Source organism: Zosterops lateralis, assembly GCF_965231275.1.
Source record: "Zosterops lateralis genome assembly, chromosome: Z".
Classification (NCBI taxonomy): Eukaryota; Metazoa; Chordata; class Aves; order Passeriformes; family Zosteropidae; genus Zosterops; species Zosterops lateralis.
In genome coordinates, this window is record NC_139800.1 from 2,939,455 (window position 1) to 2,963,615 (window position 24,161).

General features: G+C 36.7%; 1 protein-coding gene across 5 annotated transcripts in view; it reads left to right on the plus strand.

The window, feature by feature from the left end:
• Window positions 1-24,161, plus strand: part of GLIS3 (GLIS family zinc finger 3) — a 170,151-nt gene that overhangs the window by 108,959 nt on the left and 37,031 nt on the right. For 4 of the 5 annotated variants that reach the window (XM_083882937.1, XM_083882939.1, XM_083882938.1 and 1 more), the window contains exons 4-5: window positions 10,931-11,092; window positions 13,031-13,141. In XM_083882937.1, the coding sequence (XP_083739063.1) occupies window positions 10,931-11,092; window positions 13,031-13,141 (273 nt within the window). The remainder of the gene's footprint in view (window positions 1-10,930; window positions 11,093-13,030; window positions 13,142-24,161) is intronic. The other variant, XM_083882940.1, reaches the window with a different exon arrangement.

Consider the following 24,161-nt stretch of genomic DNA (forward strand, 5'->3'; position numbering starts at 1 on the left):
AGAAGCACTATGTCTCTGATGGAAAAGAGTAAAATAAATTTTGACCCATGAAATTTGCAAAAAATTCTGTCCCCTGATGAGGTTGTTGCTTCATAACGGAGAATATAAGACGTTTTGGTCCTTGAAACAAACACTGTGCTCCTGTGTATCCCTATGAAAGAGCATACTTTGAAAAAGATACTTATGAAACCATTACATACTGGCACAGTTTAATCCTGTTATTTTTACAATAAAGTATTTTACTTATATGTGTAAAAATTGTGTTTATGTTAGAGGTTACATATGATTGAGCCAATTTGGCAGAAGAAAATATTGCAGCAGGTTTGTAAATATTGCATTAAAATTAAGATAATTGCCTCTTGTATTATTTTGTTTGGTGCATTTTTTGAGTGAAACTTGAACTTACAAATTCAAGTCCAGCTTGGCCAAGCAAATTTCCTTCTATTAATGATGCCTCTTCCTGTACACATTTTGCTTTTTGTCTCAAGGACATCAAGCTGAACACCACTTAATGTAGACAAGTAACCCATTAAATTATGCCTTATGCTTTTGCTTTAATAAAACAACTTTACCCAGGCCCTTGAAGTTATATCAGTGTCAGTTTGTCAAAATTGGAACCAGTCAAGGGTGGGTTTTTTTTCCCAGGATAGCAAAAGTACATAATATCTTTAGACATGAAGTTAGCATTTGTAGACATGTTCTACTGTATCTTTGGCATGTTTGCATTTGAGTGCAAGTGCTGCACTCAGGAACTATCAAATGGATCTCTTACTGCCCATTTTGCTCTTGACAGTGATCTAATGGATTTTTTTAATTAAAAAAAAAAATAAAATAAAATAAAAAAAAAAAAAAAAAAAAAAAAAAAAAAAAACCACAAAACAACACACACCACTAAGAAAGTTAAGGTTTGACTTTTTAAATAACAGAGTTTACTAAGGGACCCTGTGCCAGATAGCAGCTGGCCTTGTGTACATTTGCTGGGAATAAAAAGAACCTCATATCCAGATTTGTAAAACACTGTGCTGGAAGTTTTACAGTATCAACTATGAGTTATAAGTGAGTTTACTGAGAACTATCCTAGTGCTTTTCTGTCTGTAATGTCCTTGTATCCACGAAAAATGGCAATTGGATGTCATTATTTTCAAATAACTGTAAGAAGAAATACTTTGTTAGTGTTTGTAGAACAGCAAGCATGTTTGTTTCACTTTTTCAGTCCAAATTTGCATGTTTATAAATAGGATAGGACAGGGCAGAGTAGGACAGGATGGAATGGAATACTCTCACTTCTATGATAGAAGTGGATATTTGTATGATGTTACTATTTAAAGAAAACAGAATGAATCATGAATTATAATCTTGACAGGTGTATGGTGAGGAAGAACCCTCAAAACAGTTTCTTTCGCATTCCAACTACATGGTTTCAGAGCTTTCCTGGTTATTATACCTTTTTTCCCTTAGTGTCATAGAGATCTGATTTTAGTCCTTTGTGAAACTCACAAAGAACAAAATCTAAAACAACAGAATCTTCCTGTTGAGAATACTACCACCTCTCTGTATTTGAAAGCCTATAATCTCAATTTGCAGTGTATCTCTGATATGAAATCCTGTAGAGAACAGAACTACAGAAGTGAGATGCTGCTACCTGTTTGCAATTTTTTTTGAAGATGGTATTCCTGCATATATTCTTTTTAAATACCTGAAGGGAAATAACTGGTTTTTTACTTGACAAAAGGTTGTTTGTTTCTTACATGTCTACATTCAAGAAGGAAAAGGTATTCAAATGCATAAGATTTCTCTGGGGCTTAATGATAATAGTAGCTGCCTTAGCAGTGAACAACTTTTAGTAGAGAAAGCTGCATGATTACAGATGATAGCTTCAGTTACTTGAGGCTCAAAGACAACCTTTTAGAAAAGCCAAAGAGGAAGAGAAAGAAAGGAGTAAAACCAGGAGAAAAAAAAAAAAAAAAAAAAAAAAAAAAAAAAGTAAGCACGATCTTTTAAAAGGAAGCAAAGAAAGAATTCCCAAAATGTTCATTTTTCCTCTAATAGTTTCCGTACCATATGGTTTTTGAATCAGTAGCAGCTGATGTATTCAGTAATAGTTCCTTTTGAAGGGACTTGTCATAATATTTACCTTCTCTACAGCAACAGAAATAGCTTCTGAGGCTGAAATGGCCGTGCTTACTGAGACTGATGAAAACAAGAGACATTACCATGGTGAATGGATCTCCTGACACCATTATTTCAGGGATAAATAACATTCATTGCACTGCGCTTAATTCCAACTGAGATATTTGTGTCCTTAGGCATGGTGTTACCTAGAAAATAAGGCTACATTGTGCCACAAATCTCTAGAACATGAAAAGTATGAAGACCTCTGGAGATCTGATGTGAAAAGGTAAAAAAAGAGCATGCTACATTTATGGAATAAAAAAGCCATTTGTAAAGAGAGTTTTCACAATGAAATAGTGTGGTAGGCAGGGACATTTCTTCTTGTACTGCAAGAAGAAATGCAATCCTTTGTCCACTGTCCTAACAGAACTGACACCAGAATACAGATCTCCCAGGAAAAGAGATTAAAAGTAAATTTTATGGAGACACTCAAGTAATCTGTCTATATACAGAAATAGTGAAGTGTGTACAGTGTGACCCAAAAAGTGAGAATTGTTCAAAGGGAATGCAAGAAAATTGCCTCCATGTGCATCTGCCTGGAAAAGCAGCCTGATTCAGTTTCCCATGTGAACCAAAATGTAGATTTTCGCTCTGTATTGATATGTCCTCTTTTCCATTGGTTTCATTGCCTGTATAGCAGCATGTGTCTCTTCTTACCTAAAAGTACCCAAAGAGATGGATGTCTTGGAAAACTGAAGTCAGATTAGGATGTAGTCTATTAATCTTGTTCAATCCTTATACACACAAAAAAACATTATGTGCTCCTTAGTTAAAAGCTCTTAAAATATGAGCCTTATAGCTGTACACACTGACTAGTCCCATAAGTCTTGCATCTGACTCGTAATATGAACTTTATTCTACAACTGTTGAGTATAACGAGCCTTTTAACTTAAGGTAGGAAGTGCAATGAAGCTAAATAACAAATCACTTTAGGTTTTGTCATGGTCTGTAATTATCTTTTGTTTGCATTTACATTTATGCATGCTTGATTGTAAAATTTTGAGGAATATACCAGAAAAACATGAAGTGAGGATATTGCAGTGAAAGGAACCTTCTATTTTTTAAGAGGAATGAAAGAGACTAATTATCTCTGGACCAAACTGTCATTGAAAGACTGGCTAAAAAAATTTACACTTTAATCTGTGTAACACATATAATCTGGCATTGTTTACTGGAACAATGAATGCCAAGACATTGCAAGGATTTCACAAGCCTAACTATAAACGGCCAGACTATAAAAAGCCAAAAAATAAATGCCAGACTTTGCACAGTTTTGAGGAAAATATATGACCTTATGTGAGCTAGTGCATTCACCAAAGCATTCAGCCACCACATTAGAAAATGTGTTCTGTTCAGATTGGCACTGAGGTGAAGTGCTGCTCTGAATGCTACATTTTCCCCCATTTAAACACTCCAAGGGTTAAAAGCACAGCACTTACTTTGCACTGGATGAACCTGGGCCTTTAAATCTCAGCTGTAACTTCAGCCTCCTTGTCAGTGAATACCTGATGTCAGCAGTTTGAATGATGTCTGACACTAATTATGTGTCATTCACAAGATTGCCAGGCTGGAGAGTCTGGGAATATAAAAAGTTATTTAAAAGGTTTTCATATGGGGTCTTACTCTCGTTTTTTTGAAAACACATCTTTTGCAGAGCAGCATCCTGCTAATGCTGCTGAAGAAGGAAAATGCTTTAAAGACTATTAATTAATGCTTGAAATGCATTGTTCTTGTTTGATAGCCATATAAGCAACAGCTTTTACATCTGTTGGTGTGATAAATACAAAGCTGTGGAGAGGTACCTTGTCTTTGTTGTACCTTGGTGCTGACACAGAACCTACCTGGTCAGCATTTCAAAGCATTCAAAATTAATTGACACATGGACATTGTTAAATAATGAATGTGCCTTTTAGCTGCTAGTGAATCTTAGAAAATGCTGCATGGCTATTGAATAATTCAAAGATTTGTTTTGGGATCCTGTGTATATGCTACCCTAGATTTATTTTTTTCTAGATAGTTTTTAAGAATACAATTTCTTCCATTTGCACATATGCACTCATGTATGACAGCATTTCCTAAAATCTAGGAATGGCTTATATTTTTATTAAAATGTCTCCCTTCAAAGTTTAAAATTTAAAACTTTCACCTGTCATGCTTATGGTCAGTTTATGAATATTACAAAAGTAAGCAAGTCAAGCAGTTTGTCAGGCCAATATCAGACTAATTTGCTGTTGTAACTGGGTATGGATTGATGCATTATGTGAATCAGATGGGATGGGTGTCCCTCTCTTCTTCCAAGTAACAAGTGTTAGGAAGAAATGAAGAAAGTGACTTCCAAGTTACTTCGAAGTAACTTCCAGGGAAGGATTAGATAAGATATTAGCAAAAAAATCTTAACTGAAAAAGTTGTCAAGCATTGAAAGAGACTGCTCAGATAAGTTGCAGAGTCACCATTCCTGGAGATATTGAGAAGACCTGTAGCTTGGTGACATGGTTTAGTGGTGACCTTGGCAGTGCTGGGGTGATGGTTGGACTTGATCTGAAAGGGTCTTTTCCAGCCTAAAAAATTCCATTGTTTCATGACTTAAGTTTTTTGTATTAAATTTCATTAGAAGGGCACATATTAGATGAAGAGTGATTCACTTGTTCTCAGAATAATGGTTCTAAGTAATTAAACTAAGTTTGTACTTTTAAAAGGGACTAGTAGAGCTACAGACACTGAGACTGTCCCATTGACAGAGGTGACCTCATTGATTTTGCTGGATTATTGCATTATAAAAAGGTACATAGTACATCAGTCAAATGCAAATAAATGTAAGCAGAAATGAAGGCATATAGCTTATGCCTACATAAGAAAGACTGAGTCAGAATTTAAACCTAACAGCTGTAACCAAAACCCTCTGTAAAATGCTCTGACTTAAGGCTAGGATGATCCTGGAATAAGTGAAAAAGGGAGTTTGATTCATGTTACCTAACATTGATAAGTCTACCACTGAAATTTTTATCATCTATTTTGTATCCTAGGTGAATGCAGAAGTAGTCAGAAGGAGACAAAATCATATTGTGTGAGGACTTTTTAAAGCATGTGTCTCTGTGGTCATGTGCAATCAGTCATAGATAAATGTGGGTGCGCCATGCATTGACTGGCAAGAGGAAAAAAAAAAAAAAAAAAAAAAAAAAAAAAAAAAAAAAAAAAAAAAAAAGCTAGGTCTGGTTTGAACAGTATATCTGTGAAATTGGTAAATTGGTGGTTTTCTTACCTGTGTGGATGCAATGGGGAAAGCCCAGTCCCACAGTTATGATGCCATGTATCCTTCTTTGGACCACTCTGGCATCCATTGTGCTTAATGAAGAAGTGGCGTGGAAGGTAGAGAAGTTGATTACTTTCTTTTGGTTTTTCATGGAAAGTATTTTTGCTTATAAGTTGGATATATTAGATTCTTATACTGTTGGCCTTTTAATGTCAGTGAGAAATTTCTCCCCTCTGATATGTATCTTTGTTTCTGGGGGCACATTTTTCTTCTCATTTTGCATCGTGAAAGGTTCCCCATGACTGAACAGGTTACTAAGCCAAATGACCTGGTATTTTGCAACTCTGCATGCATTGGAACCACCTGGTTAATACATCCTCTCTGCGTGCTTAGGGTTGGGTTGGGTTCCTCCAAGTCAGATTGGCAGAGTTTTAAAGAGTTCTTCACCTTTCCATCACACATGTGCCATATCTAACTTTCTGGGGTCATTTGAATGTAGCTCATCTGTTTCCCTGTATCAGGGACTTCTGAGGGGCTCTCAGTCTCTTTTGCTTCTTGCCTGAGACATGTGTCCAATTTTATTGAAGAACAAATACATCTGTCCCTGAAGTATCTAGTTTGTTACTGAGATTTTGTGTGGACAATAAATAGCTGTTATATACAGAAAGCCAGCTGCTGCAATTTAATGGGTACAGACAGGCTAATGTTTAGCAAAGTCGAATTTAAAAAGGAAAAACAACCCTCTCCCAGATAAGGGACATGTAATGAAATGTGTTCATTATAATATCCCATAAATGTTTCCTCACACGTGACAATAGAGGAGGGACATTTATATCCTTCACACTTCAAAAAATAAAAGATGATCCTTTGCCATATACAGTGGTGCTTAAAAATATTTGTGCATCACTATATAACTGGTTCAGATGGAAAAAAGATATTAAAAGCCCAAATTTGAGGACAGTAATGTTATGTTGTTAACTGGATTGAACATTTCTGTAAAATCAAATGCTGTTCAGATGTAATTATTTCTAATAATAATTAATTTAATTTCATTGGGGAAGGTTGGAATCAATTTTGAAGTAGGTCTGAGCATTGTGTATAGTGAGAAAGCAAATATATTGATATGTATAAATTGTTTCAGAGAATGTTAAATGACTTGGTAATCCAAAATACCTAGAATCAAAAGTTACTTTTTACATTGCTTATAATGTTAATACAGCAGAAAAATGTCAAAAGAAAATACACTGCCTGGGTGCTGAAGCAAAACTATTTCAGACAGGAAAACCTGAATATATTTAGTATTATAATAATAATGATAACGTTAGATACTAGATTAAGAAGAAGCTAGGCTGGCTGTATTTAACTTTTATATGAAAACTACATACATTTCAGGGAATGGATCAGAGCTCAGACAGATGTCTACCAGAAGTTCTTCAATCCTTGCTGCACTAGTGATCAGCTGAGATAATCAGAACAGTTCCTTTCACAGAGAAAACTGACTGATTTCTTAGTCACTTGGCCACTGACTATCTGCTACTGAAATTGGAGTGTTCACACAGGTATCACCATGCTGTTATATAGTTCAAGAGTCTTCATATACTTTATAGTGAATTCCAGTCAGGGTTCAGAAATGCATGGTGCATCCAGCAGGGCTTTGCATGTTGCACAGATTGTTTTATATAACCTGTGAAATTATATTGTCATTTTACAGGAGGGTTGCCTAGTATGCTGAACATCATCTCTGTGTAAACAAGGATGAACAATGCACTCAAGAGAACACAAATGTTTTAAAGTCATAAGACTGCTTTTTCTTTCTGTTGATGTGCTTTGCCTTTCCCTGTAAAATATATTGTTTCTTGCTTTTCATAATTGTCCTTATAAAAGGAGAAAGTAAATATAAATGTATTTGAAAAATAATTTTAAGAAGTACAGAGAGGAAATTTTCTGTATGAGCTGCTTAATGGTTTTAATTTGCATGCAGTGCTAAAAATAAAAGCTCAGTAATTGATTTCTGTATTGCAGTTTGGGAAAACATTGCACAATTAATTTCACATTTGCAAAAAATCTGGTTTAATCAGGATATGTCTAGGACTGTTAAACAGATCCAGAATGTTAAAGGTATGCCATATACTTAATGACTACAACAGTAAATATCTTAAAGAACTATGAGTTCCATTTCAAAAACATCTATCAACTGCCTGACATTTTTCCCCCAAAAGTTATCATGTCTTGTCTGCAATACTTCCACTGAAATCTGTTTATCAGGATAGAGAATATGTTCTGTGTTGCTGAATGGAGTTTCTTTTCATTCCTTTTATCTTAAGTGTCAAAGATTTCCAAAGCTTTAAGAAATCTGATTTACAGAGGAAGCATTCATTAACTGTTGAGTAAAGATGGTCTGTTTAATAATACAAGCTTGTAGATTGTTTTGGTAGAATGGCCTTTCCAGCAATGCACAACTATATATTGCCTTGTGAATATGCCAGACAGTAATTTGGGGCTGTGGAGGAAAGAGAGAACCATCTTTTCTTCCAATTTATACTCAGCAATGCAGAAGTCTTCAGAAATAATAATTCTTGAATTTGTATGTTGATTCCCCAGTTCTGCTTACTTAAACATTTTTTGCCCATATAAAATTAATGGTAATTTTACAGCCCTATAAACAGTCAATTATGTGTTTAAGTTCATTTGCATACTTGAAAATTCAAAGTTTAATAACCTGCAAAATAAACAAAACAGAGTCATGCTTCTACAACTTGTTCATTAGTCTGAGTTTTACCCTGTAAAATTAATGGCTTCTTGAGATACTAAAATTATTCTTATGTACAGCATAGTTACAGTTATTAGAATGTATGGCTGTTATTTCATGATGTTATTACAAAATAACAACTTGTCTGTATAAGATGGGCTAATCAGTAGATTTCTTTCTAATTTTAACAGAGTTGCGCTTGAATTATTTTGCTTTTTGAAGGTAATTTTTTTTTTTTTGAAGGCTTAAAGCTGAAAAAGTACATTTATATAAGATGTTTGGGAGAAATTCATTATTGTGAGAGTGGGTGGTGAGAGACTGGCACAGGTTGCCCAGAGAAGTTGTCTCATCCCTGGAAGTGTTCCAGCCAAGGCTGGAGGGAGCATTGAGAAACCTGTTCTGGCAGGTGGACCTACTCATGGCGGGGGGGTTGGAACTAAATGATCTTTAAGATCCCCTCCAACCCAAACCATTCTATAACTGTATCATTTTTGTGATTAATTTCTTATATCAAATTTTTAATTCCCAGGGTTTTATGCTGTCTCCACTCTTTACTTTTTCCTAGAAAAATGTGATGTTTTTATCAAGGCAATTTTAAGATATATTGATGTTTTGGGGGTTTTTTTAATTCATCTTGTAATGTTTTCTAAAAATATATCATCCTTAAGAATAAAAATATGTTTACACTTGCAACAATGTTTTGTATGTATACTAAAGTTCTGTAAACATAAATACAACACTATTTATACGGGCATAAATTAATATTCAGATCAAAACTGGATAATCTAGAAAACAATGGTTGTTTTGGATAAAGGGATGGAATATAAATAGAGATTTTCATGGGTTGAGATACTTTCTGAAGTGCATGTGTAGGAAAAGATAAATTGCAATTATGATATAACAGGGATGGTTCATCCTCTGTATCAAGCCTTATTTTCTTAAACTCAATTTTAATATTGCTAGTTCATAGGTAATGTGATTTATACTTTGTCCTTTGAACTTGTAATGCTTTTTTGCAGTAATCCAAAAGATGTACTTAAAATTAAGTGATAAAAATTTTATACAATTTTTCTCTCTTTTTTTTGAGGATGTTACAGATTTTTAAGAAAGGCATGCCAGTTATGACCAAAATTATGTCACTTTTCCTACTTGGGCTTTTGTAAACGTACATGAACTGCATAATATATTATAAAATTCACTTGGGTCATTCTGACACCAGTGAAAAATTGCCTGTTTCTTTTCAAGTGAATAAAGCTAGTAGGTAATGAAATGATGGAAATTTTTGTGTTAGCTTTAGAAATATTTGATATCTCTGCTACAGAATTACTATTTTTGCAGGCATGCAAGAACTGCAGAGTAGAAGTTTTTTATCCATCAGAAGATTTAGATGTTACATAGTGGGATATGCAGTGACTGAAACTAATGAGATTAATTGATCCTGACTGATAGAATTTTAGAAAGCCTATGCTTCTGATATTCATTAAAATTTAGGTGTAATTGAAATAAAGTATATATAAAAATACTGGCATCCAATAGAATGGATCTTTTAGTTTCCCCTAGGCTACAGTACACTATGAGAACATGATAGATGAAAAACTTGTTTTCTGTTCATATAAACATCAATTTCTTCACAGATGTAGTACTTGATTAGGTTTAGAAGTACTATGTAGCATGGTTATTGGTTCCCCATAGGACTTACATCCTATTTTGACAGGCTTACAGTAGTTTTAGTACTTTGTACATTTACCCATGGCAGACAGGTAGAAATACATTTCAGAAATCATTTTGCTTATTGCATCACCATTAGCAAGGGACTGAAATTTCCCTGCATGTCCCTGCTGTTGCCCTGTAGGTTGGATTGGTACTGAGAGATGCCTCTGTTAGGCTCAGTTGCTAATATCCAAGAAAGGATATGCTGGAGCTGGCAGGGATAGTTTGCAGAGGTCTTGGGAACCTCTGACACAGCCTTACACATGACCAGAGTGTAATAAGCTCTGGGAAGATGTATCAAGTCTGAGGGTTGACCTGCAGCCTCCAAAAGAAGTTTAATAATAGCAAGACAACTTTTCTGCACATGCTTTCTAAAAGAAAAGGTTTTAACAATGACAAAAATAAAAAGCAGTATTAAACAAAAGAAATATAAGTCGAACACAGTGTAGAGAGAACTCTTGCACTGGCTAAGGCAGTCCAGAAAAGCACCTGAGCATCTCTGTGCTTCTTAAACGTTTCACATTTCAGGAGGGCTAATTTGGCTTGCTGCCAATAGAAATAACTACAGATTTTAAGAAATATTTCCAAAGCCCAGCCAGTGCCCCTGTGCTGGCACTGGGACAACCACGATGAAGGAAGAACAAAAAGTTCTGGTGCTTCTGCTTAAAACTCAGGAGTAACTGAAATTTGGAATTTGGCAACATTTGTTTGGGCGTGCAAATGCCCAGCTACAAACCTCACTGTGACCATTTTGCTCTCTGTGTGCTACAGGGAGGAGAATGAGCTCCTGCTGTATTTCCCAGACAGGTGCTGCACAATGTAGGACAGACTCTCCTAGTTCAGCCACGTGTAGGGAGGATAGGTACATTTTTACAGCCTAAATGGTTTGAAACCCTGAAGCAACACCCACACTGAGAAGGCAGACCCTGCAGAGCCACTCAGCCATAGCAGGAGGTCTCTGCATGCCCTTTTACTCTTCTGTTCAGTGTTTGCTGTTGTACTTTACTGTGCATGCTCTTCTTTCAAACGATTCCTTTCTCTTTTCTAGTTTGAGGGTTGCAAGAAAGCCTTTTCCAGGCTAGAAAATCTCAAGATTCACTTGAGGAGCCACACGGGTGAGAAGCCCTACCTTTGCCAGCACCCTGGCTGCCAGAAGGCGTTCAGCAACTCCAGCGACCGCGCCAAGCACCAGAGGACACACTTGGACACTGTAAGGACACACAAGTCCCATTGCAGTCCCCTTGTACATCAGACTGATGAAATCTGGCCTAGGGTCAGATGTAATAAATCCCACGAAGGTCTGTCACCTCCGAGGGAGCAGTCCTTGCAGAGAAATGGCTGAAAATAATTCTGTGAGATGGGTCTTGAAGTGTGTTTTGTAAATGTTTTAGTAAAAGATAAAATAACAAAAGAGACAGAAACAAAAGGAAAGGGTGAGCACAGGTGTAAGAGAAGCCTCTGACACTTTACTAAGACACCTTAAAAAACGCTGGGCACTTTTGAGTTTGTTCTTAATTATAGGATGATTAAGGAGGGACAGTTTGTCTTACTGCCAACACGAGCAGGCACAGGTTTCCAGAAATATTTTTTAAGCTCAACTAATGCCCTTAGCTTGGCACCTGGCTAATTACTGGGAAAAGAAAATGGAAGTTTCTGGAGCCTTTACCTTATTAGAACAGCAAGGAGTGAGTCTCAAACCTTTCCATACGTGGAAACAGCCACTGAGGTTGGGGTTTTACTACAGCATTACTGCATCTGACCATCTGCCCCTTTCCTCCAGCTTGGTGGCAGCAGGCAGCCCATAACCTTAGAGACAGCAGGGTGGATGGTCTGATGAGGCTGTTGAAAGCAGCTTTAAAAGTTACCCAGTAATCTAGAAGATGGGCACTGATAAATAAAAATACTGATGGGCTGATTGATAAAAAGACCACTGGTCTTGCTGCAGGTGGAAGCAGTAGCTGTCACCCACTTATTTGGTCTTTAGGGAAACTGGAGCCATCTGCAATATAAAGTGCTTTTCTTTGGTGAAAAGTTCAGGCTGTGTTGACCAGAAAGTCAAGAGAAGTAGAATAATTTTGCAAATCTAAAAATTTTCGTGCCAACAGATTGTCCCTTGTAAATATGAGTCATGGCTGAGATTTGTTTAAAAGTCTCTATTTCAGAAAAAAAAAGCTTGTGTTTTCTCAGACACAGTTCCCAAAGGGCAGAAGTCCAGAAATACAATTAAAACAATGCCATTTGAATTAAATAGCTGTTAAAAAAGTAAATTATCCATTTTGGATAGTCAATACTATGGCTGGCAAGTTAATACTTTGTACAAGGTGTTTCCAGAAATTATTTGTGAAGTGGTTAAATTGCTGAATAAGTGGATAAATTGATGAATAGCTACTTTCAGGAAACAGTTGGACCTAATGTTCATTTAATACTTGGTGTTGTGAACCTACAGATCTTCAGGGAAGAGAGACAGATTAGAACAGGCAAGATGAGATATTTAAATGAGTTAGATTTATTGGGCATTCTTTTAAGAAAACTATAAAGGTATCACAGGATATTTTACAGGTATTTTTCTAAAATGAAGTATTATTAGAAAGTGTGAGCTGAAGGAGTTGGTCAGTACTTCATATCAAAATGCTTTTTTTCTTTTTGTATTTATTACTTTTGAAACTTCAGTATTCAATGCTTGTTTGGGTTTTTGCTTGCCTTCTTTGTAATATAGTAAACTAACACTTTTTCTTCTTCTCTTTTTCTGAAGCAGATCCTTCTATAATCCTAAAGAGTCTTTCTGGGCCTTTACTGCAGTTTCCTTACCTGATTCACTAACGACTAATTTCTGATTAAGTCAAAGATTGCTCTGAGGGTGGAAGAATTGTAAGTATATCTAGCAATATTCATTGTACTGCTAAAAGAAAAAAGGTAATATCATGAAAGGTGCTGTAACAAAAGCTTTCCTTTTGTTTGTCTTCCTTTAAAGCTTTACTTCATCCTTTCCTTTTCTAACAAATTGCCAAGCATTCTGCTTGTAATTATGTACAATGTTTTTGTTCTGTATTCATGTGGTTTGCAGCATCCCAAGGCTCAAGAAGGAGTCTCTGGAGTTAAAATAATTTGTGATGTAACAGCAGCTTTATCCTTTTTCTTTCTGGTTTAGAAACCTTATGCATGTGAGATTCCAGGATGTACTAAGAGATACACAGATCCAAGTTCCCTGAGAAAACATGTGAAAGCCCATTCTTCCAAAGATCAACAAGTCAGGAAAAAGGTAAATTTTTCTGCTGTCTTGACCATGGTAAAGTTTATGTGAAGAAATCAGTGTTATAATATTGAGTGTTTCCATGCATCTTCAAGTACTTAGGTTGATTTCAGACTTTGAATTAGAAAAAAGAGCAAATTATAGATAGATGTGGTTTGTATGTAGATAATTTAATTTTTTTACTTAAAGAGGCTGCCTGATTTAATGCTTTTTGTTTTCTGATATGATGGTTAATCACTAAACAAACACAACAAGGCCAATAAAAATAATTTTTGCAAACAGAAATTGTTGGTTTCAAATTCTGCCACTTGGTAAATACACAGTATTACAAAATACTGGCCAGTCTCAGATGGAAGAATGGATTTTGAGGGCAGCAGGTGGGACTAAGCTCTAAATTGTATTTCCATATTCCAGATATGTCCAATAATACCAGGATATTTCACAATGCTGATTCCCTGTGGATATCAAGTCCATGAGTCATCAACTGTTTATATGTATAAGTGCATATCTAAAGAGCTGAGTTGTGACCTAAGGGAATTATTTTTCATCATAGCTCCTGTTAATCACAGGCATAATGTTTACAAGGTACACCATGGATAGTTACTGGACCTTTGTGAAGTTGTAATTACTAACTAACATTATGCTTTGGTATTTTTGGTATTTGAAATATTTCCTGACAGTAATAATAATGAAAAATAAGAACAACAAACCTCTTAATGAAGAATTAAGTTTATTTATGGATTTAATTAAAAATGAAAATTGGCTTAATGCCAAAAAGATAATTACAAAAATGTGAATTCATCAAAAATAACCATAAAAATTCCAAAGTGATAAAGGCACAGTGGACTAATACTTCAAGCCCTAGGGATCTTTTCTGTTGAAAAGAATGAAACCTTTTGCTGTCACACCCCGTTAGTCATGGATTTCTTTCAATATATCGTGCCTGACTAGTTTTAATCCTCCCTTTTACCTCCCCCTGCATACCAAGTGGCATTATTGTGGTGTCTTAAACTGCTGGCTCTCCAAGACTGTACCTGCAAATGTGTCTTTGATGTTGCACAGACTGAAATAGCAGGATGAAGTATATTCCCAAGCATGGAATCTTATGTGCTCTGCTGATGTTTACATTGAGTCTTCACCCCAGATTCTCTAGATGTTTCTTCAAAGATTTGACTCTTTCCTTGGCTCTCTAAGATGACATTATGCAAAGGAATATAGGTAAATTTCCATCTCTCAATTATTTTAAGCACCTTCTGTTGATGTGGGGCTGTGACTTACCATATAAGGCAGAATTCCTTTTCTGCAGATCTGTAATGCAGCCACTGTTCCTCTTCACTTCCCAACCCCTGGTTATCCACAAAATACATTTAACTGAGAATCTCACCAGGTAATGGCATGAAATCCTATATACCGAGAAGATGCCAATAAAAATGCATTTAATAAAAGTAATTTAATGGATAGTACAATAAAATTTCATTTACTCTTCAAAGGAAAGCAGAGCCATGAGAGAGGAAAGATAGTCATGCCTGCTTTAATCACCTTTGTATAATTTGAAAAATTCTTCATAAAAATGAGGGCAGACATATTCACAAATACCATGCAAATATCTGGGAACAGATGCTGAAAATTTTTAGTAAAACATTTTAGGCATAATCTCCATGTATCACATAATATTCAGTCTGTAATTTTAAAATATTTTGGTGGGGTAAAAAAGCACTGTTTACTATCATATTTTTAATAGGAAAAAGGAATGTTAATGTACAACATGCCCATCAACTACAATTACTTTTGAAATGTGTTCTCTTTTTAATCTTGTTCTCATTTCAGCATTGAAAGGACAATGATTTACAAGATTTTTTTTTTTGTAAGTTAGCTAGACAAGTAAGTCTATTTTCAGTTGGCTACACTTCTTTAATTTCAGTAAAAAAAAAGACACAAATGTCTTTCATCTGTGAACTGATGGTGCTGTATTCAGAATCAAGAATCCATAGCTCTTTTACTTTGGAAGTCTTTTTATTGAAGATAATGAAAATTAAATTATGGAACATTGTGATACCACAGTTAGCCAGATAGAAACTTTCTAACATGGTTTTGAGTATTAGAGGGCAGATGTTCTTTACTGTAGTGTGGATTCTGTCTCCAATCCAATGCACTAGTGTCAGGTAGACAGTGTTTATCATACAAACACTCTATATATCATATAGTGATCATACATTCATTATCTATCCCCCCTTACTGGATGTATGTATTGTCTCACCCATATCAAAAGTCCTTATAGGTTCCTTGGGGTCTGTCTTCAATGTCCCATGTCCTTTTTAAGTGCCTGTTCCTTGATCCCGCTTTTGAGCAAGCACAGTATCATTTTTTATTATTATCATATTTTATTCACGCTTATCATTATTTTATTTTTATCATTATCATCATTATTTCTGCTTTGTCAGCCTTGCAGAGCTGAGTTGGCATCCTGCTTGCATTTTGCATGGGCTCTGTTTGCCTAAGTTACATCCTTTATCTATTTCTCCAAGGCTGTGCTATTGTGCTGTTCTATTCTACTCTCCTTGATAAGAGTAAAATGTTGTTCTGTTCTACTCATTATCATTTCCATATTGTATCATTAACAAAATCTAGATCTCGTGCTATTAGAACACAAAACCACAGGATGGGTAAGGTTGGAAGGGATCACGCTGGTCATCTGGCCCAACCTCCCTGCTCTCCCTGTCACCCCAGAGCACATTGCACCAGATTGTGTGAGACAGCTCTTGAATATCCCCATTGAGGGAGACTCCACAGCCTCTCTGGGCAAACTGTTCCAGTGCTCAGCCACACTCATAATGAAGCGGTTCTCCTCTTCTTCAGGTGGAATTTCCTGTGTGTCAGTTTCTGCCTGTTGCCTCTTGTCCAGTTGCCTGGCATCTCTGAGAAAAGCCTCTGACACTCTCCCTTCAGACTTACAGGCATTGATTAGGTCCCATCTCAGTCATCTCTCCTCAAGGAAAACAGGCCCAGCTCCCTCAGCCTTTTTGTAAGAGAGATCCAGTGGTTTGAAGCCTGTATAGAAAGTCAATACCAGCATTATGCTCTTCGTGAAGATCCATTTTTTTGTGTTAGATAGCACTCAGCATTGCACAAGTATCATTCCATTCAAGTGTACCAGGAAAAGTAATTTGCTGCTTCTGTCGTAGTCATGCTGGAGAAATCTGTATTTTTAAAAATAAAAAAGATGTTTAATTAACTTTCAAATACTGCAGTGCAATTCACATGGGAATGGAATGGAATGGAATGGAATGGAATGGAATGGAATGGAATGGAATGGAATGGACTCTCCACTGGCTTTGTAGATATTGTCGTGAATATCTGCAATGTCCATTGCCTTTCTTAAAGGTTTTCTCTTTTTTAAAAGTGCATTTTTAAACAGATAAGAGATCATTTTGAATGGACAAAAGATTGTTCTGATTTTGTGCAGCTGTTTGGCAAAGACAAGATCAGTTCAGTAACATTGACCTTACCATCTGAACAATTCAGTGGCTATGCTTTTAAATAGTTTTAATTTTATCCATGCCAATGAATAACTGTTGTCATATATAATAGTACTTTAGGCCTATGTGCCCTGCCAAAAAAAAACCAAAACTGACGATGATTTAAAAGGTTGTTTCTATTTAATTAAAAGAGAGTGAAATAATTAAAGATACAACTAGTTAGCTTCATCTTTGTTTAAAGAAGGAAGAGATAATTTGAACAGTTGACATAAGACCAGCTAAAGGGAATGCAGAAGTCTTAGTCTGGACTTTGAATTGAAGGATGATTTATACCAAATAATTTCCTTGTTCAGCTGACCAGACTTTGATTCCTTGGCAGTTCGACAGTGACCAGATCATGTGTTTGGTCTTTTTATTTAAATTATTTATGGGCCAGATATATTATTTGGACAAGCTTTGAGGTATTGAATGCTTACCTGACAACTGCCTCCAAAAGCTATCTGTCCTGTAAACTTGTACCATCTTGGATCATTCAAATGGGTCTGGAGGAACCCATACAAGGATTCAACTGACCAGACAGGTAAACATGCCAGCAGATTCATCAGTGATACTCCTAGGTCACTACTTAGTCTTATCCAACACAGGAGTTACATTTATTTTTCTGGTTTTTTTCCCAGACAAAGGTTTTTGTACTCCCTCTCCCAGAAATCAAATATCATAGAGACACACCTTCAGGAAGGCAGTCCAAAGGATATTTCTGAAAATTACTGCCTTGATTTGAAAGGCAGGTATCTGCTAAGCAAGGCAGGAGCTTCCCTTGGAATGGAAAATGTAAACCCCTTCCCTCTGAATTATTATAATTTTGAAATTAAAGGGTTCTCAGGCAAAGACATGAGGATAGGAATAACAGGTTTTTTGCTAGTATGTATAATAAAGCAAACAACCAACACCAACTCTGGCATTAAAAACAACAGAACCACAAACCCAGTGACCCCTTCTCGGCCACAGGCACTTTCCCCTTTGCTGCAGTTCCAGTCACAGCCAGCAGGGGCACTGGTGGCTCCTGGCGGGTTGGGCAGGTGCAGTGATTCCTCCACGGCTGCAGGGGGCGCTGTGGGGCGGGGCTCAGGGAGCACACTGCACAGGTGTATATTAACACTATGTAAACCAACATTATTGCTATTATTTATCATATTCATAATAATATAATATATTATAATGTAATAATATAAAAAGTATTGTATTATTTATATAATATTTACATAATATATATTAATATATTATATTATAATATATATTATATTTATAATCTAACATATTATTATTGATTATAATTTTATAATCTTTCTTATAAATTTATATTTTATTTATTAATTTATATCTTATTTATATTTTATTTTTATAATTTTATATTTATTATTTATGATTTATTATTATATTTATTATATTGCTATTATTTATTGGAGTATTTGTTATTTTAGTCATAGTGTATTGAGAAAAGGAAGACATCACTACAAAAAATAAACAGAAAGCATGTGAGATGTTTGCTTCACAATTGGTGCCTAGTCAATTATTCCAAACTACACTTTTCAACTTATAGACATTAAACAAAAAATAATCGTTTTGACTTCTTACGCTAAATTGTAGTGTAATTGTTCTTACAATAAATCAATAAGAGAATAGAGTATTTTTACATAAAACGGAAAATTCTGAAAATAAATTTGCATATAAACAGCACTGATTTAAAAAAATAGGATTAAACACCAAATGCTATGCCACAACACATTATGTTTCATGGCAATTCAGTAGGAGGACAAATGTACAGCCCAAGAGACCACACAAACTTTTTGCCAAACTTCTTGTTCTTAGAACTTTAATGACCTACTTCCTCTCAGTCTTTCTTTTTACACTTCCAAACACTTGAACACTTGAACAGATTTCCTAAAATTACATATTCTAACAGTTAAAAATAAATAAATAAAACCAGGAGTAAGTGTTTTCTCTTTTGCTCACCTTCCATTTTTGTTCCTCAAGACTTTCCATTGTTACATGCTACAAGAATCTACGATCAATGCCATCCTCCCCTGAGCTTGGCCACTTGTTTTTTTTTTTTTAAGTACCCAGTTTTTAGTGTTTCCTAGCAACTTATGGGGAACAAAAACAAGAAACCTAACCCCCAGCAATTATCTGGACATGATGAAGATTTTTTAAAATTGTAGTTTATATGTACCAAATCACTAAGGGATGAAGGATGCAGTGAGACCAAAGAAGATAAGGAGTATGTGCATGGCTTATAGATTTATTTCTGTCTGATAATCTTTCTTTTTCACACAGATTGGTCAGTTGTAAAATTATGGCTGAACAGTCACTTTTGGGAAGTTAGCAAATCATTATCCCAATCACAATGGATGCTTCCATCATTTGTTCCTGTGATATTTGACTGGAAGGACATTTTTTCAGGTATTATTTTGCTGCACAGGAACAAAATACAGGAAGCAATCTGAATTTCTCTAATCCTGGTGCTATTTATGCATAGTTTCTTCCCCATTGCATTATTGCTCTTCCAGGATTGATTAGCTAGCAGTGGTAGGAAGTTTTCAGAATTCTGTTCCTGATTACAATAAGAAAAATGGTGGTAGACTGCACTGCTGAGATGAAGCAGGCAGTATGACTGATCTCAGCTTTATCTACTCCTACTTCAGACTCCTACTTCAGGTAGTAGAGGTTAGGAGTAGAGCACAGTCCACACAGGGTGTGGAGCACAGTGAAAACAATGGGATAAGGATATAAATCGTCTGGGTAAAGCAATTACTCTTATTCCCTTGCCAAGTGGCCTGTGCTGACCTTCGTAAGAGTTCCCATCTGAACTGAGGGGGCTTTACAGAAGACGCCTTGCTTATAAAGATCCTACAGGTATTCCTCTTTTCCCACTGTGCAACTTCCGTATTAGCAAAAAGGGAATATAAAGTCCTCCCCTTTAGAGACAGATATCAATGATGGAATTCTTCTGAAGCCCACTTATTTTATATTCCTTCTTGAAAAGTTCACCTCTTGTCTCTTAGAGCTCTATAATGTATAATGTGTATAGAAAATAGAATGGTTTGGCTTGGAAAGGGCCTTAAAGAAGATCTAATTTCAGTGCCTCTGCCGTGGGTAGGGACACCTCCCTCTAGAGGAGGTTTTTCAAAGCCCTGTCCAGCCTGGTCTTGAACACTTCCAGGGATGGGGCATCTACAGCTTCTCTGGGCAACTCGTTCCAGTGTCTCACCACCCTCAAAGTAAAGAATTCCTGACATTTAATTTAAACCTACTCTCTTTCAGTTTTTAGCTATTCACCCTTGTGTATCAATACAGTTCCTGAAAAGGGTCCCTCTCCAGCTTCCCTGGTCTGCTTCAGATACTGGAAATCTCCTGTTGGGTCTTCTCCAGGCTGAACAGCCCCAACTTCCTCAGCCTGTCTTTGTAGGGGAGATGCTCCGATGAAATTTATGGACTCCTCTGGACTCAGTCCAATAGCTTCACATGCTTCCAGTGCTGGGCCCCCAGAGCTGGTGTAGCCCTGCAGGTGGGGTCTGAGCAGAGCAGAGCAGAGGGGCAGAATCCTCTCCCTGCCCACACTGCTCTGGATGCAGCCCAGGACACGTTTGGCTCTCTGAGCTGTGACCACACATTGCCAGCTCATGTTGAGTTTTTTGTCAACCATCACTCCCAAGTCCTTTTCCACAGAGCTGCTCTCAACATTTCTCAGCCCAACCTGTAGTATAAAACTATATATAAAACTATCAACCTTACAATGAAAACAAAAATGGGAGAAAACCCATTGCTTAAAGATGTGATGTTCTCCTATTGAATAATATTTCTCTGGAACTAAGACATACAGGCGTTTTCAAAAGGTTAGCATGGAAATTTCTGTTAAGTCTTGAGAGATTGTCTGGCTTTCTATTATGTGGGTTATGTCAGCAAATATATTATTCCCTCAGCAAAACAATACAGATCTCTTGCCTCTTACAGAGCTGCATACTTCTTGATGGTTAAGTTTTTAATTCCTTTACAGCACAGTAGAAACACGCTTTTTATTGTAACTACATATTTATTTTACCACACAACTGATGAATATACTTATTTGTTAAAAGATTCTAGAAAAACCAAAATTTTATACCAGCCTTTAGATTTTGTGAATAACATGAGAAAAAAACAGTGCATGGGGATTTTTTCTTTTAGCTAGGTTTGTTAATTTCATGATGGGTTTCCAGTTTTTTCTTTCCTTTCTTTCGCTGTATTTGAACTAAGCCTTTTTTTTGCAGCTCAAGAAACACAGTGCTTATTGTGTTTTACATGAAAGAAAATATTTTTAATAATTTTTTTTTCTAACTGAGGATGTTTAATTGATGAGGAATGAGGGAGCCAAGGAGGGTTAGAGCATTACACCACTGCTGTTTCAGAAGGTCATTCAGGGACTAAGCTAATTACCAGTGACAGTCCCCATTATGTGACTATATTAATCTGGAGGAACTACTTTGTGAACACCTTCCTCATGGGGAGCAAACATACTACCATATGAGATAAGTGGCTTCTGTGTCTTTCAGTTTTTTGCTTGACCTTATTCAGACTCTTAGTTCAGATTTCACTGTTTAAACCACAAACAGGAGAGAATGTGTTGAAAGAGAAGCAAATCTATTTTCTTGCTTTGAGAGCAGTTGAAAATAAGGATATTTTCCCTCATTTGTTCTCTATGAAGTCCACTTAAAAGATGTCACCAATGCAAAAAGAAGTGCACTCAGGGCCACGGGGTCAGTGAGCAGTGCCCATGGCAACTAAGAAACTATTCTGCAGAAGAAAAATGCAGTAAGGAGTAAGTGTTTTAATCCCCAACTTTAATCCCTTTACTTCCTGTCTTCAGAATGAAGTATAAATCAGACACCATGGCATTCAGCAATTTTTTCCATGAAAGGCATGTTTGCAAAAAGGGATTACGAATGGGTAGCAGTGTTTAAGGAATTTAATTATACAGTTTGTTGGAAAACTTTTGAGACTAGGAATGGCCAGTTCTTTTGAGTGTGGCCAGTGAGACACAGGAGAAGAGGCTCTGAAAGCAGCATAGCCCAGGCTGTGGCTGACCCCCACCAGCTGCTGTAGCAGCAGTGGTGTGTGCTGTGCAGGATGCACAAGGCATGTGCCTCTCAAGGAAAATCCATTTGTGGGGGATGTGCTTTGCCAGCACTACATTTAGGACTTTGTTCTCCAGGGAGAAGGAAAAGTTGAAATCCCCACAGTGGTTTTCATGGTGTTCTGACAGTTGTGGTAGTTTTATAATCAGGGGATTGTTAGTTCATTTTACTTCTTGGTTAACATTTGTTATTCCATATACTGATTCCTCCCTGCACTTGGTTTCTGTCCTAAGCCTATACTCCTGTGAGCTCTGGCAGTGTGACATGTTGAAAAGTGCATAAAAAAGAAAGAATAAGTGCTGTCACCCTCATTACATTTACACCCATGGCAGAAAAAAAAATAATTCCAGATTGTCTCAAAATTCTGTCAGTTCATTCTAATAGCATTTCATGTCCTTCAGGTCTATTTTTGATATCAAATAGTATCCTTTTCCTAATGCTTTGTCTTTACTTCCACGTAAAAGCATGTGCATGAACATGATCTTGATACTTGATAGACGAGGAATCTTTCTTTCTTTTGGTAGAGAGAGTCCATGAGTGAATTTGGCAGTGCTGGGTGTACACTTGGGCTTGGTGATCATACTGATATTTTTCAACTTAAATGATGTAGGAACCCTGGTCACTGAGAATTCTAGACTTTCTGTGCTGACAGGCACTGACCCCCAAGAAAACATTGCATTTGACTTGAGGCCGTGGAAAAGGCCTCCAAAATTGAATTATAGAACTGGGATTATGGGTGTGTACTTTGAATAGAGAAAGAAGTGTGTAATGTCACATGGGGGAAAACTTGGAGTTTAAGGTTTTAGAATATAGTAATGTATATAAGGCAAGATGGAGGTTTTAGGGTGGAGGCTAATCCTTTTTTTTCACCTTCTTCATGGGTTTGGGTGGTATTTTGCAATTGGATAGAAAAGTCCACATTGCACCCCACAGGTGGATGGAAATTGGGTTAAAAGTAAAAATAATTTAGGTGTCATTTCTTAATTGGACAGTTTATCCTTAAAAGGCCTTGTAGAGAGAGAAATACAGCTCCATTTTTAGTTTGTTAGCTAGAAGTGCTGTAGAACTCACTCACGTAAGAATTAATAAACACCTGAGTCCTAACAAGAAATACCATCTCACACATTTAATCCTGACCCTGGCAAAAAGAAGATAAATTGCAATGCAATTCTATGATTCTGTAATTCTGTGATTCTCATTAGCCTGTCACACTTCAGTCTGGGCTTTAAATGCACTGTCTTGTTCATTATGCTCCTTAAACCACACCAGGGTCTGAGCAAGCAAGATTTAAACTGTGTGTGGGATGTGCAGGAGGTTGCAGTTCAGCACCCTGACACCAGCACAAATACTCTTCAAGTCTTTACTGCTGTTCTCAACGAGTGTTCCTGTTCCAGGCTGAGACCTCCTCTGTGATTTCACACTGTTGGATGTGGGTGTGGGCCGCTGCATTGGCAGGTACTGATTTTGGAGTCCTCAGCACTGCACCTGAAGCAGTCATACATTGCCCTCCTTGCAGTGCCCATTTGAGGAGAACCTTTATCCACCCATTTGTGTTCTCCCTGTGATGCAGTGCTCTGCCCTTTCTCTGGCACAGCTTTTTTTGAGACTGCTCTGTAAGCTGAATTATGGCTTTAACAACAAAAAAAAACTTAACCTGACACAGAAATGTCCCACAGTCAATCAGTGTAAGTAGAAGCTCAGAAAGTTAGCAGTGCCAGCATATCTAGCACTTCACATCATTGTCTCACCTGATGAGGACAGTAGGACTGAACAGCATTTTACTCTGATAAGGAGAATAGAACAGCACGGCCTTGGAGAAGTAGGTGAGGGATGCAATTTAGGCAAACAGAAGCCACACAAAATGCAAGCAGGATGCCAGCTCAGCTCTGCTGATGAAGCAGAATTTGTGCAAAACAATGATATTGCACTTACACAAAAGTGAGAGTCGAGCCACATAAATAGGACGTGGGACATTGAAAACCACCAAAGAAGACCTTAACTATAAGGACTTCTGATAAGGAATGTGACTGTGTAAAATAAAGCAATATCTAAACATCTACTAAGTGGGGATAGCTAAAGAATGTGTGATTGGTGTGTGTGATAAACACACTGTTTACATGATGCTCAGGACACTAAGATGGAGGAAGGATCCCCCAAGTGACCAGGACACTGCACTAAAGAATATCTAATAGTCATTCTGTAGACCCTCTAATAGTCAAAACTCTGCTCCTATCTGGCTGATGTGGGTATCATGCCATGTAGCACACTAAACAGACAAGTCACAGACAGTGAATGAAAATGTACAGGGATGTCCTGAGGAATCTTTGCAACAGTAGAAAGTTGTATGCCTGAAGGCTAATAATTTTGACCTCCTGATAGAGGTAG